Genomic DNA, 14488 nt, shown 5'->3' on the forward strand with positions numbered 1-14488 from the left:
AAAACAAACCTTAATTTTGCTATTTTTTTGGACACTGACATGTTTTCCTCTTGGATTTGGGGCTTTAGCCTTTCTAGCTGTGTTGCCACTGTAATGAACTGAGGGTGTTTACAGTGTGTGTCTCCATGACCTCCATTCTGTACCTCAAAAAAAAAAAAAAAAGTATTGATGAATATCTGGAATATGTAGGCCCTCAGAGAGGTTATACATCAACCTGAGGTTGTTAGCAAAATTGCTTTCCACTCTATATTTCCACAGACAGTTATTCTAATAATAATATTTCATCCTTTTTCAAAAATAGAATAAATGATGAACAAGATCCTAAAAGGGTTGTGATGTATCCTGAAAGCCCTGAAATGACAATTACACTTGAGTGCTTTTATTCAGGTCCATTAATGTACTCCTAATTGTGACATATTGCTCCTTTGCCATCACTTATTCCTCTCTGGTTCTCTCATCAGTCCGTCTTCCTTGCCATTTATGTCTCCCTCCAGAATGACCTCAGTCTTGACTGACTCAGATTTGATAAACACCGCTTTTCTGAGCTGAAGCAGTCAAAAAGTTGCATATATTGATTTTTCAGGTTGTTTTTATGTTATGTTACTCTCTAGGTCCTTTCCTTTTTACTTTACTGACTTTATTACTTTCCTTTCCATTATTCCTCTCCTCTGAGTTCTATCCTTTCTTAACAAGGCAGTAGCAGTGGGTGTTTACATGCCGTTAGCCTCATAGAATAATTGCCTAAGTCATATTTTTTTCAGGATACAGCCAATGATGCAAAATGAAGCAGCAGTGTTAGGAGAGTAAAGTTACACAAATGTCACAATTTTGCCAAAAATATAACTTAGGCAATAATGTGAAGAGGCTCATGTTTCGATGGAATTAGTTCTGTGACTTTGTGTTAGAATGTAAATAGTGACACATTATACATATTGGTCATTGATTTTAGGAAAGTGTCCCTTCAATAGAAATGAATTAAATGCAAAAATCCATAGGTTAAAATTCAGACAACAATCCAACCCTTTGAAGCCCACTGATCCACTGTGAGTATTGATCGAGGTGACAGGGTGACGTTACCTCTGTTCTTTATTTAGACACAGTGCAGTTACACACAAAGGTTTGTACTGTATAGTCTGCTCTGCTGTAAACAGCCTTTGTTGAATGGTTGTCAAGAGAGAAAGGGATGATGAGTGCTGTTTTCATTGTTAATGCCGGGGTCTCTCATTTTTAACTTCTTTATGTCAACAAAGACAGTTGTGTGTATTGTACATGTGTGTATGTGTATGTGGACTCTGTCTGAATCACTGATGAGGTCACAGATTTGGATGAACTGAGACTTTATGTCACAACTATGAGTCTAATAACATCTTATAACAGTATGGATTATAAAATGAAGCAGTGACTCACGGATTGACACAGATGATTGACTGTAATTATACTGTTATTCATAATATAATTGATATAATAATTGTATACTTGTTTATTTATTACTGTATTCTGCCTCTTATTAAAACCACACTCATATCATTGTGAGTGTGCCACTTACATTTATGGTATGTTCACTGATCACGGTTCTATTGCTGGATACTGATGGTGTAAGAGAGTCTGAACAGGACTGTATGTGTTTTATCAGCTGATTTAAAATGTTTACAAAGTTATTTTAAGAATGAGCTCAAGTGTCTGTACTCTCTGAGGAAACACAATTAACTTTACACCCAAAACACTTACACCAGGGGTGCCCAACCCTGGTCCTCGAGGGCTACTATCCTGCATGTTTTAGATGTATCCCTCTTCCAACCCACCTGATTCAAATGATAGGCCTATCATCAGGCTCTGCAGAAGCCTGATAATGACCGTCAGGTGTGCTGGGAGAGGGATACATCTAAAACATGCAGGATAGTAACCCTCGAGGACCAGGGTTGGGCACCCCTGACTTACACACACAGTATTTTGTTGTGATTCTGTTTGTTTGATTGAATGATCGCCTTTCCTTTGGGTCCACCTACTGGTTTTTCTGTGTAAGTGCAGCTGTTTGATGCACTTTGCTCATAAATGTTACTAACTACTTTTTCTCGAGTACCATACAGCTTCACTATGAACATTTTACTCCACATTAGGCCTAGTATACTTATATTACACCTTATTAGTATTATTTGAGCCAGCCACAACTATTTGGCAGAATTATGATATTAATCATCTGTTTTCAACTATAAGAAAACAAAACAAAAATTCCATATTTCCGTCATTTTCATCATTTAAAAACATCTCATTGCAAGATTCTTCACATCTAACAGATCATGTTGTTATTAACAATTTTTTAATATTTGTAATAGTCAGCAATAGGATTTGTAAGTTTAATATATTTATCTAACAATGGTGATTTCAGTTTCCAAAATAAACTAGAAGCACTCGGAGAGCGCAGACCTCCGCCAAGGCTGATCAGTGGGCCCCCCCCACCCCCGATCACCCCCAAAAGTTAATAATTTCTTCCTTATCCCATTTCCAACAAACCCTGAAAATTTCATCAAAATCTGTCCATAACTTTTTGAGTTATGTTGCACACTAACAGACAGACAAACAAACAGACAAACAAACCCTGGCAAAAACATAACCTCCTTGGCGGAGGTAAAAAAAAACAAGCATAAATTTCCATTTATATATTCCAGTGTTCACTGACCTTAAATGGTTCGTCATTCTGTGTATGATTGCACTATTGCTCTTATGCTATACATTTGACATACAGTGCAGAAAAAACACTGATGACTATATTTGACTGAAAGTCATTGTGACAGCCATGCTCTGTGTTACTTTGTTTTACTTTATACTTTTACTGCATTACATTTTAGAGTGAAATATTTTATTTTATTATTTTATTTTATTTTATTTTATTTTTTACCAAATTGTAACTTTTTACATACAAAAGCCATATATACTCATAGAATGCAACATACTATCCCATTAATGTACCACCCTAATTGAAAAAAAATGGGATTCTGTGTAAAATTTTAATGAAAACATGCCACAATATGCAAAATTAAACAACTTTGGGGTTTTACACACTGCATAATATTCCTGTGTGTGATTGGTTTTTCACAGTGGTATCATTTAACAGCATTTCAGACCTGTAGACATCCTGGAAGGTTTTGACTTCAATCTGGTTCTCAGATTAGGAGAAATATTTCCTCAGTTGATTCGGAGTCAACTGTCGGTCTCCAGTGACCAGGAAAAAAAATCTATCTGGCCTCAAAGGACTGAAAAAAAAAAAAAAAAAAAAAAAAAAAAAAGATGCTTCAATTCTCTTTACAGACACTAGATGGCGGTGTACACAAGGCGAAGACTCGGAGTGATGAGCAATGTATAACTCAAGAAAAACGACATTAATCAAACAAAATAAAAATTAATTTAATGCGGAAAAAGAAAAGTCAAGGTTAATTACATATCTGGATTATTCACTACAACTTAACAGAACTTGATGACTAACATAAATATCTATCTTTTTTTTTTTTTTTTAAAGAGCAATTATGGTGCATATCTGTCTTATATACGTGTCTTTGTGGCTGTGTGTGTGCAGAAATTATACAATGTGTCTTTTTTATTGTTGTGAAACAGATAGAGTTACATCCGGATTAAAAATGCTCCATTTGTCCTGTCTCTAATTGGAGCCAGATGTTACCTCCAGCGTCGACCTGCTGTCACTCAACCCACCTCTGGCCAATCAGAGCAGGCTAAACTCCGCCGGACTCCGCCCCCCTTCCGTCCCTCCGGAGTATGAGCGCAGAGGAGGAGTGTGAGCCGGACTTCTTCTCCCTCTTTCTGCTGCTGTCTCTGTCTGAGTCCATCTGTACCCCTGTCCTTCTGCTCTCCTCTGACCGCGCAGAGCTGCAGGAATCAGGCCGGCTCTACAATGGAGAGAGGGCGACTGTTGGCCGTGGCTGTGCTGCTGTGCTGCTGCTCCTGCAGCCTGCGTGGGGCTACAGCCATCCAGAGGTCTGATATGTTTCCATATGGCACTTTAAGTGGAGATTTAATATTGGCAGAAGGCGACGATGAGACCTCCAGAGTGCTGTCCCTGCCCAAACCCCTGTACTTCTACGACTCCTCCTTCACCCAGCTCTATGTAAGTACATCTTTATTAGTAGGAGCATTAATCATGTGCATGGTTGGAATTAATGTTAACAGTTTAATGTCATCATATAAGCCAGTGTTTGTGCAGGAGGATGCATTAAAGCTGAAATAAAGTGGAAGTTATTTCCTTATGCAAACATTTACACATTACAGGTGATGTGATGCATGCCTCTGTGGGCTTATTCTCCATAGTGGTGTTAAACAAATGGGAGTAGAGGATAGTAAAAATGAAAAAAAAAAAAAAAAAAAGGAGGCCAATAAGTTCATTTCATAATATGATGTTACTCTTTCCATTTCTCTGACTTCTGTGTATTCCAAAGCTATACAAATTATCCCCGTTATGTTTGCGTTATATTTCAGCAGATTGCGCTCCTATTGCGCCAAACTAAACATATTCTTCCACTTCAGCATGTATGAATATAAACATTTCAAGCGTGTTTAATGTTTAGGAAAAGATATCGCAACGCATTAGACGCAGAAATCAACAGATGTTGGGCGTCAAAGGCATGTGAGGGGGGGTCATTTGACCTGGTGGATTCTATATATCTCCATAGAATAAGCTCATATGAGGCTGTAATGGGAGTCTGAAGTGCTGGAAACACTAAATAGTGACTATGAAACATTACAATCCCAGCTTTACTTTACATACAGTCACTTTTTTACTGTAATAATAATATATTAAAGTAAAGACAAGTGTGTTTCAGTGCAGGCTCAGAGATCAGTGAAGGAGCCCTAGAGGGTGTTGAGGAGGTTCCACTTGTTTATGGGGGGATTCTACAGGTTCATTATGTGGTTAATGGAGTCCATGCTGGGGCTCCAGTGGTTTTTATTGGAGGATAAAGGTTCATTAGGAGGACCCGTGTTACTCATTGGTGGCTCAGGTATATTTTAAGTGGTTTCTTGTGGATTTAATGTCCAAAACCTTGTGCTGTGATCATATCAGGGATGTGGTCCGATTACTGATCACATCTCTGTCTCTGTCTGTCTAGGTGGCCACTAATGGCATCATATCAGCCCAGGACCTGCCCATGGAAAAGCAGTACGTGGATGATGGATTCCCCACAGACTTCCCTGTGGTCGCGCCGTTCCTCGCTGACATCGACACCAGCGGAGGACGGGGACAGATTTACTACCGGGTGACGGAAACCCCCAGTGTGCTCAACAGGGTGGCCCAGGTTTGTGTCTAGTAGACAGAGGAAAAATTCACATCTACACCAGACATTCTGGTTTCACCTCAGAGACCCTCACCTTCACCTACATCAGGAGTAGGCAACCTGCGGCTCCAGGGCCACATATGGCTCTTGGGCCCTTTTCCAGTGGCTCAGTGTAGCTTTGTCAAAAACCATATGGAAATGAATAACACTTTTTTTGTACACATTTTGCCATAGCAATAAAGTGATTCTGATGTTATGCAGTTGTAAAAATGTAGACTCTGCTCCAAATAAATTTAAAAAATGGTAATAGTAGCAAAAGTAGACTATTTTTTAGTTTTACTGAAGGTATTCATCTGTATTCACCATTAACAAGAAAGCCTTCACTTACCAGTTGATTTTTGCATCAAACAAAAATAATAACAAATATCCCTAGTCACTTTTCCATTGACCCTCAAATTGTGTGAATATAACTTGTGCATAGAAATTTAACAAATGGAAAAACGACAATTTCGCCAAAACTCTCGTTTTTCGATTAAAGGTTTTTGCACTGACAAGAGGTGGTTTTTCAGACATTACAACAAGTGAAGAAGAAGAGTTTTAAAAGAAACATGATATGTGTGGACACACCAGGAGACCAAATCATTTTTAATTTAGTACTGGATACAGGGGTAATGTATAATAATAAGGAATATATCTGTAAATCAACACAATATTTACCTTCGTGGAATGATTTCTCGTGTCATCTTGCGACAATAAATAAACAAATCATCACATTTGTGATTTAATGGAAAAACCGACATTACGCACTTCTGTTTTTTCGACATTTAGTAAATATAGGTAAAGTTTTCCAATGGAAAAGTGACTACTGTTTTCTTTTGTCATTTCTTTGTGGTTCTGTAAATGCACCGAAACTATGATTTATTCTCCACATGTTCTGTACAAACTAACCCGAAAGAGCTTCTTAAACAGTCACCAGTTTGAGGAAAGGTATAAGGGTATCTTTTGGCCCCAGACAGTTTTGTTTTTCTTTTTCTGTCCTAAAGTGGCTCTTTAGAATGCAAAAGTTGCCGAGCCATGACCTAGATACTGAACTGTAATGTGCATGTTATTAGGCTTAAATATGCTAGTTACTCTGTTGAATATTAAAGTGAAACACAATCTCAACTACAAACATGGCTCATAAGTAACCCGAAAACTGACCGCCCAGAAGGATGGAGCAGGAAAGAAGATAATAATTAGACAATTTATCAAAAAGGGGTAAAACATTTGATCATTGGACGTCCATAAGTAGATCCTCCACAGCCGTTTAGTCTTGATTAATTAATTGTTCAATGTAGAAAAAGTCAGCAAATGAAAATTATCTTAACATGACATCCATTAATTGGCTTGTTTGATCCACAACCTGACTTAGACAGGAGTAAATGAATCAGAAAATATGACGCGAAATCAGTGAATTTAAGATTTCATATTTCAGACATTACTCACTTCTACTTCATTTTCTGTCACTCTCTTGAAACTGTGGGTTTGATCGGTCACTGTCCAAATTTTAAGAGAATCTAATCAATCAGAGTGATAGATATGAATGAAATTGCATGTGGTTAACTATAGATCTGGTTTCTTCTCTTTCTCAGTTCTTCATCCATTAGTTCAATCCAATGTAGACCTCCTCCTCCTTTTTTCTTTCCTTCCTATCCTCCTTCATTCATTCACTCTTTCATTCATTCATTCGTTCATTCATTCACCCAGGAAATCCATCGGGGATTCCCAGATGCACGGTTCACACCCACTCACGCTGTGGTGGCAACGTGGGAGAACGTGGCAGCGTATGAAGAGCAAAGTCGGACCACCGGACCTACAAACAAGGTAAGATGGATAGACGGATGGATGAGGGATCACTGATGAATAGATGAACAAACGAAAGGTGGTGTTTTATTTTATCACAGTGTCTTGTAAACAGCCCACATATCTGTGCTGTGGTTCAAATTCCTGGAAACTGTGCATCACTTGTAATCTCCCTGGGGTGGGGGGCCTATTTGTAATCCCCCTTCCCCTCCTAATCTGCCTCTTAACCTTTGCAAGGGGTCAGAGGTCATCTTTAAAGGTCATCAAAGTGCCCCGTCATCCGTCTCGTTACCCCCTCCTCCCATTCACACGCATGACACACAGGTAGATGCAAGCCACAGCATTTCACACGCCTCTGGACTTCACTCCTTCCTCCCACAGTTACCAGTTAATAATTCGGTTTCTCCATTAAATCCCTCAGTGATGCCGCTTCCTGCTGTGTGCCTGTTTATCGCTTCGGTGTGAATGCGGCGCCTGCAGCTTTGTATAAGATTCGGAAAGACCCCAAGCAAAGCAAGGCGCACAACTTGTCGATCAAACGGGGCTTTGTTGTTCCTGGTTTGTAACGTGTGGGATGGAGGGATGAAGGGAGTGGTGGGTTTAACAAAAAACCCCAGGGGATCTCTGTTTGCTTCTCCCTACCTCTTATCTGTGTTTGGCTTTATTTACAGTCTGCTTTGTTTAATAACAGCCTCTTAATTAGTCGTTGACTAAAAGCTGAGCATTAGTTTAGTTAAGTCATCTTCTATTATCTATAAGAACGTCTGTCATCTGCTGGATACAATTAAACTGAGAAAAGCACTCTTTCTTTCTTTCTTTCTTTCTTCTTTCTTTCTTTCTTTCTTTCTTTCTTTCTTTCTTTCTTTCTTTCTTTCTTCCTTTCTTTCCTGCTTTCTGCCTGTCTTTGTCTTTCTTTCTCATTCTTTCTTTCTTTGTCTGTCTGTCTTTCTTTCTTTTTTCAATTTCAGTGTGCTTTCCTGTCTGTCTTTGTCTTTCTCTCTCTTTCTTTGTATGTCTTTCTTTCTTTCTTTTTCTTCGTATGTCTTTCTTTCTTTCTTTTTTCAAATTCAATGTGCTCTCCTGTCTGTCTTTCTTTCTTTCTCTCTGTCTTTTTCTTTGTCTTTCTTTCCATCTCTTGCTTTCTGTCTGTCTTTGTCTTTCTCTCTTTCTCATTCTTTCTTTCTTTCTTTCTTTCTTTCTTTCTTTCTTTCTTTCTTTCTAATTCAGTGTTCTTTCCATGAATTAAAGGACAAAAATTACAAAAAATTCCAGACATACAGAGACAAAAGAAAGTACAGAGTAAATAAGACAGGTAAAAGAAAACTATCATTAATTATTGTTTAAAAGAAAATACAGAAATGACGTAGCGATGCAACTGAAAGCACAAAAAAAATATTTTTCTAGCTCAGTTTGAGTCCTGTTATGCCTGACAGTCTAAATCAATGTCAAAACTGAGGTTCAAATATTAGTCACATTATAGCCTTTGCATTTGGTCCAAATCAAACTGAACTAGAAGCACTCAGAGAGCGCAGACCTCCGCCAAGGCTGATCAGTGGCCCCCCCCCGTGGGCCCCCCCACCCCCGATCACCACCAAAATTTAATCATTTCTTCCTTATCCCATTTCCAACAAACCCTGAAAATTTCATCCAAATCTGTCCATAACTTTTTGAGTTATGTTGCACACTAACGGACAGACAAACAAACAGACAGACAAACAAACAAACAAAACCTGGCAAAAACATAACCTCCTTGGCGGAGGTAAAAATACATTACATCTACATAAAGATCATCTAGATTTATAAAGGTAAATATTTGAGCTAAAGATAAGTTTTACTGACAGTTTGCATCAGAACAACTACATGTGGCTTCACTGTGTTCAGTTTGACTTTGCTCGCTGAACTGAGTCGACAGATGTAAGAGTCTTACTAGTTTTTAAATATATCAGAGATGGATAGAGGTGTTTTCTGGACTTAAACTAGAGGTAGACCACATTAACAGGCTATTTTACAAACTATCAGTATTAGCAGAACTTGGCTCTAATAGTGACCGATGACTAGTATCAGTATTGTCAACAACATCTCTCTAGAATTACTGTTATTTTTAATGTTTACTTTGACATTCAGTGGCAGATTTATTCGTTTAGCTATTTATTACTTTGACTTGGATGTTTAGTTATCTTATTTCTAATAACATCAAAAATTGTACACTCTAAAAATTGCTGAATGTTTCTTTAGATTTTCCTTAAATGATATTAATTGCTACTATATCAGCCTGTATAAATCCTTTTGGTCAACTTTTGCACTCCAAAATATATATAGCAAACTGGAAACCCATGAGGGATATGTTCTCTTTGTGATAACTCCAGTCGTATTCTGAAAGACCTTCATCTGTTTGATGATGAAGTCTAGTTAGGAGACCTGAAAACATGGATGAGCTTCTCCTCTTCATCTTTTTAGGAAACCTTTCATTGTGGTTATACAAATATTTTACTTGTGATTTATTTACCTGTGCTTAACTACCTCTGTGAGGCTGTTTCTACATGTGCTGAGAGGGGTTTGTTTTGTTATTTGCCTTGTCAGATCGCAGCAGTCTGGGTCAGGGTCTGGGATTTGCTTCAGTGGGTCTCCCTTTGGACTGATAGCATCTTCCTTTGAAGTGATTAGCCAGAGGTGCTGGATGGGGTGCGTGGGGGTGGACTGGTATGTGTGTGTGAACTGATTAAGTTGAGGTGTGTGTGTTTGTTGCTGGGGTAGCATTTTTTTCTTAAGGGGGAGGGGATCGGACTGCATGGTGTTTTGGGGGTCCCATACGGAGATGAGAGGAGCGGCGACAGGAGAAGAGATTGGTTCACACACCAAATCCATGTGTTTTTCTTCGAAATTAGCCTTAAAGTGGCTGCTATCATCATTTGAGAGCAATTACTACTTCCCTTTAAAGCTAAAACACACATTCTGTTGTATCTCCTACCGTGTAGTTCAGTTTCCTAATGACCAAAGCCATTTACCGAGACTGTCACCCTCTGTGTGTGTCATCGGAAATGTTTACAAGATTCAAACTTCACTGTGAGCAACATGTGGCTAATTCTTCACATGATGATATTTGCCACTCCTCTGTGCTGAGCACAAATAACAGTCTGGGGTTGTTCAGGTTCGTGAGGCAAATGAGTCATTGCACAGCATTTACCTGTAATATTTGGCATCGACAGCACAATGAGCTGACTTTGCAGATATTATGCAATGATTTGAGCCAGGTGGTATAATCAAGATGGGTTTTTATCTTGTAATTTTAATTCCAGGAGTATGCAGAACAAAAAAACATTTAAATCCCATCACAAAATAATATAAATGATGTATTATATGGAGGAATTGGTATGCATAAAACAGTTGGGTAGCAAGTTTTATTGTGCAAAATGCAACATAATAAAAATATATTAAGTAAATGTGTCAAAATTTAAAAAACAAAAAACTTGACTGTTTCTGTAGTTCTTCTGATACTCCTTGTATGATATTAAAACCACTCTACTGTTTAGTCTGGTGTCTATACCATACAGCACCAGTATAAGAGAGGAAAAGTTCATACACTGTGGTTATTTTCCATAATTAGTAGTTGAACATCACAATGATTTTAATGGTGGTTCTTTCATATGTGACACTTCTGTATATGATACTAGTAGTACATATTATAAGTAATTTTTTTATGTCATTTAAAGCTGCCGGATTTGAATTTATGGGAACACACACACTTTCCTTCTGTAGCTGTCTCCTCTCAGTCCAAATCAAAAGACTAAATATAAAAACACCAGACTTGACATTGTTTCATGCTGTTAGGGAAAAGTAACACAGTCTAATCAGCGATTGGTAATTCCAGCTGTCAGTCATTGAGTTAACCCTCCTACCTGTTTGAAAATCTGCATCAAGACATAGATTTTCTGTTGCCTGAAAACACAAGAAAGGAGTAGATGTAAGAGTTTTACAATAAAGGTAAATAGGGAATTTTACGCAATGATGCTAAAAACTATCAAGTGCTGCAGCTTTAAGATATAATTTGGCCTAATTTTTCCTGTTTGGCACTTCACTTTTCACTTAAGCTTGTGTCCAAAGTAACAAAAAGGAAAGTGTTTCAAGTTGAATAACGCGTCACATGTCTGCTGTGATATGCTGACTAAGGTTAGAAGAGGCAGGAGGAATTAAAAAAGGTTTCTCTGTTGGAGTTGACTTCTCTTCTCTTCTCTTCTCTTCTCTTCTCTTCTCTTCTCTTCTCTTCTCTTCTCTTCTCTTCTCTTCTCTTCTCTTCTCTGAACACAATAGGAACTTTTGTTTGTATAAGAGATATTTGCTGTTTTTGGGGAACCCTTGCAGTGACCCCCTTGAAATGTGCTCATCAGGGTTCAAAGCCGACTCTGTTTACTTCTTCTTCAGCTTTTGTAACAGAATCTGATTTTCATTGACCATTGGTCTTAATTCATACTGCTTTCATAATAGCAGCCCAGCTAAAACCTCACTAAGGCCACTTTATGAGTGTTTAAGTTGGGTACAAAACCAAGCCTTAGGAGCTTGATGTCATCACTAATTACTAGTACAGTCATCGTCATCTGTTTTGTAGCAGTGGGAGAGCCGCTCATATTCACCAACTTTTAAGAGTCTAAGAAAAGCAGCTATGGTTTTAGTCACCATGTGCCTCTGAGATGATCAAAAAGCGCTTCAAAGCCTCCATAAGCCCAGTTTTACAAAGTCCTCAAGCTTTAGAGAAGAGCTGGGGATCCTTTTTTGAGCCCAGAAAAGTCACCAAAGTAAGAGATTTTCATATGACAACAGCGAAATACTGACAGGGCTGCTGCTGGCCACAAGCCTGGGCTGTGTGTGTGTGTGTGTGCGCCTGTGTGTGTTTGTGTATTTGTGTGCCAGTTCCCACGCTGTAGGCAGTTCCGTTTGTAGCACTCTGGTGAAACTGGCAACTGGACTGCAGCTGCTCTCTGTCTCTCTCTCTCTCTCTGGCTCTTTTGCAACTGCATTACTGCCAACATGCTGAAAAAAACCAGCAAACAAGTGTAGTACATTTATCTTAACCACCATTTTTTGCTCTCTGTGAGTCTCTTTCTCCCCATTTTTTCCCTCTCCTGGATGCTTCCCAGAGGGGGATCCAGGTCTAGATAATTATTACATGATTCAGAGCATTTGTTGGAGCAAGCTGAGTCATATATTCAAAACCCAAATGGGATAGAGAGTTCACCAAACAGACTTCAGCTCAAGTTATGTCCGGTATCGTAGACTAAACCACATGACACTGGAATAAGCAAACCTAAGGAGACAAAAACAAGCGGAGGTGACCCTTAATGCTAAACAAAACCAAACTCTGCTCGAATATGTAGAATAAACCGAACAAGACAGTAATAATGTGTGAATGATGATGCTCCGTCTGTTTTCTTTCCCACAGAACTGAATCCACGCACGACTGGATGCATGTTTGTATTTGCTATACGGAAAACAGAATTATAATAACGCTTTTGTCAGTTTATAAGGTCTGTGTGGTTTCCTGCAGCCTGTCTGCCACAACATAAAGACCACGCAACATGCTTAAAGGCCTAAAACCTTCCATGTGTGCTCTCCTCTGACCACCTGAAATAGAAATATAAAAAGGAACTGTTTAAAAGAGTCCCGTGATTAATTTAAGAGTAATTATCTGCATGGACTTCCTCTGTTTTCCTTTAATCTGCGTGGTGTTTTTAGACTCTAGCCCCCCTATTGTGCAGCAGTCAGACTTAGCAGACTGATGTTGTTATCACCTAAGCCTCAAAACCAGTCCGGACGACAAACATTTGCTGGTCTCAGAAACAATCCTGATGCTGCCAGACGCTGCCTGTGCGAGTGTCTGGCCGGTGCAGGAGTGTGAGGACGCCCTTTAAAAATAGGTGTGACAAAATGCCCATGGGGGGATTCTGAGGCAGGGGATGGAGGGCTGGGCGGTGAGGTGTGTGTGTGTGTGTGTGGGGGTCCTCTCTGACAGGCTTTGATGTGTGTCGGCTGCAATTTGTTGTCTTCCAGCTGCGAGTCTATAAAAGCACACCAGGAACACTTTGTGAACACACACACACACGCAGACACACAAATGACCACACAGATAGGACACATCATTTCCAGGGATGACAGTGGAAATGTTCCTCTCGACCTTTTACTGAGCTGTAAAAGAGCAGATGGAAAAGATGTTATCATGTCTATGCGTCTTTTCATTTATGTGAGTTATGACATAATAAGCAAGTGTTTACACAGGTGAAATTAAGAATGAAATGAAGAACTGATGAGAGAGTGGACAAAAAATGCAGAATATATAGACATAAGAGTCTAAATGTAAGAACAATAGGGATGCACAGATATAGTAGAACGTGGAAGATTTATCTCTGGACCTAAAATATCACCAAACAAACTAAATTGATAATATCAGCCAAATTTTGAAATATGACATTGTCCAGAATTTCACACTTGGTTCCTCTTATCCTCTTATCTTTCTGTCTTCCTCATTTTTTTTAAAGCTATTACTACTTATTCCCTTTGCTCTTTACGCATGTTCTTGTTGAAAAAAAAAATAGCTCAAATAATAAATAAGATTCGAATGAAATCCAGTATCCTTTATCCTATATTTGTAGGCCCTCCCTCAACAAAATGTACACTTTTCAGTAAAAATTAAGAATGTTGCATCATATAATTGTACAAAAAAACACCAGATTATCTGCAAAGATTATCTGCAAGTTGGAGTAATTTTGTTTTCAGATACATTCCCCTTGACCTGGTGCAATGATTAAATGCTGAGTCCCAGTTACACTTTATTTGTCAAGAATAAATCACATTGTCACAATCATTTCATGAGAAGGAGTAAAAATGGTTTATTCCAATTTTATAGGCAACAATGTATAAATACTCAAAATATAAAAAAACAAAGCTTAAAGTTAAAGAAGTCCACCATGGACCCTTAAACTTGGCGAAGTAATCTAGTTAGTTTTATACTTCTTTACGATAATTTTAGTCAGAGGTAGTAGGTGTAATGAGCTATAGCTTCAGCCTACACATTTCCACTCAATATTGTTTTTCCTTTCACGCCTGTAATTCGTGTCTTGTTGATTTCTGTTTGCATAAATTCCCATAGAGACTGAAATAAAGCTTAGATCCAGATCCAGATCCAGATGAATGTTATTAATGCCAAGAGGAAATTCACTAATTCAGACGCTGCCTGAAATGGTGTGATTTTTATAAGTGCTCAGCTTATAAGTTAGTCTCACACTATTATAGAGAGAGTAAATAATTGGAATACACAGTCTGTGTAGCGCTCTCTCTATTTCATGTACATTTTAATGTTGGCTTTACTTACAATGTGT

At 38.5% G+C, this 14488-nt stretch overlaps 1 protein-coding gene across 1 annotated transcript in view; it reads left to right on the plus strand.

Moving 5' to 3' along the window:
- Positions 1–14488, plus strand: part of nid2a (nidogen 2a (osteonidogen)) — a 76740-nt gene that overhangs the window by 3294 nt on the left and 58958 nt on the right. Inside the window, exons 2-4 of the mRNA XM_030157633.1 lie at positions 3667–4117; positions 5115–5300; positions 7026–7142. Coding sequence (XP_030013493.1) covers positions 3905–4117; positions 5115–5300; positions 7026–7142 — 516 coding nt within the window. The 5' untranslated portion in view covers positions 3667–3904. The remainder of the gene's footprint in view (positions 1–3666; positions 4118–5114; positions 5301–7025; positions 7143–14488) is intronic.

Source organism: Sphaeramia orbicularis, chromosome 2, assembly GCF_902148855.1.
Source record: "Sphaeramia orbicularis chromosome 2, fSphaOr1.1, whole genome shotgun sequence".
NCBI classification, from domain to species: Eukaryota; Metazoa; Chordata; class Actinopteri; order Kurtiformes; family Apogonidae; genus Sphaeramia; species Sphaeramia orbicularis.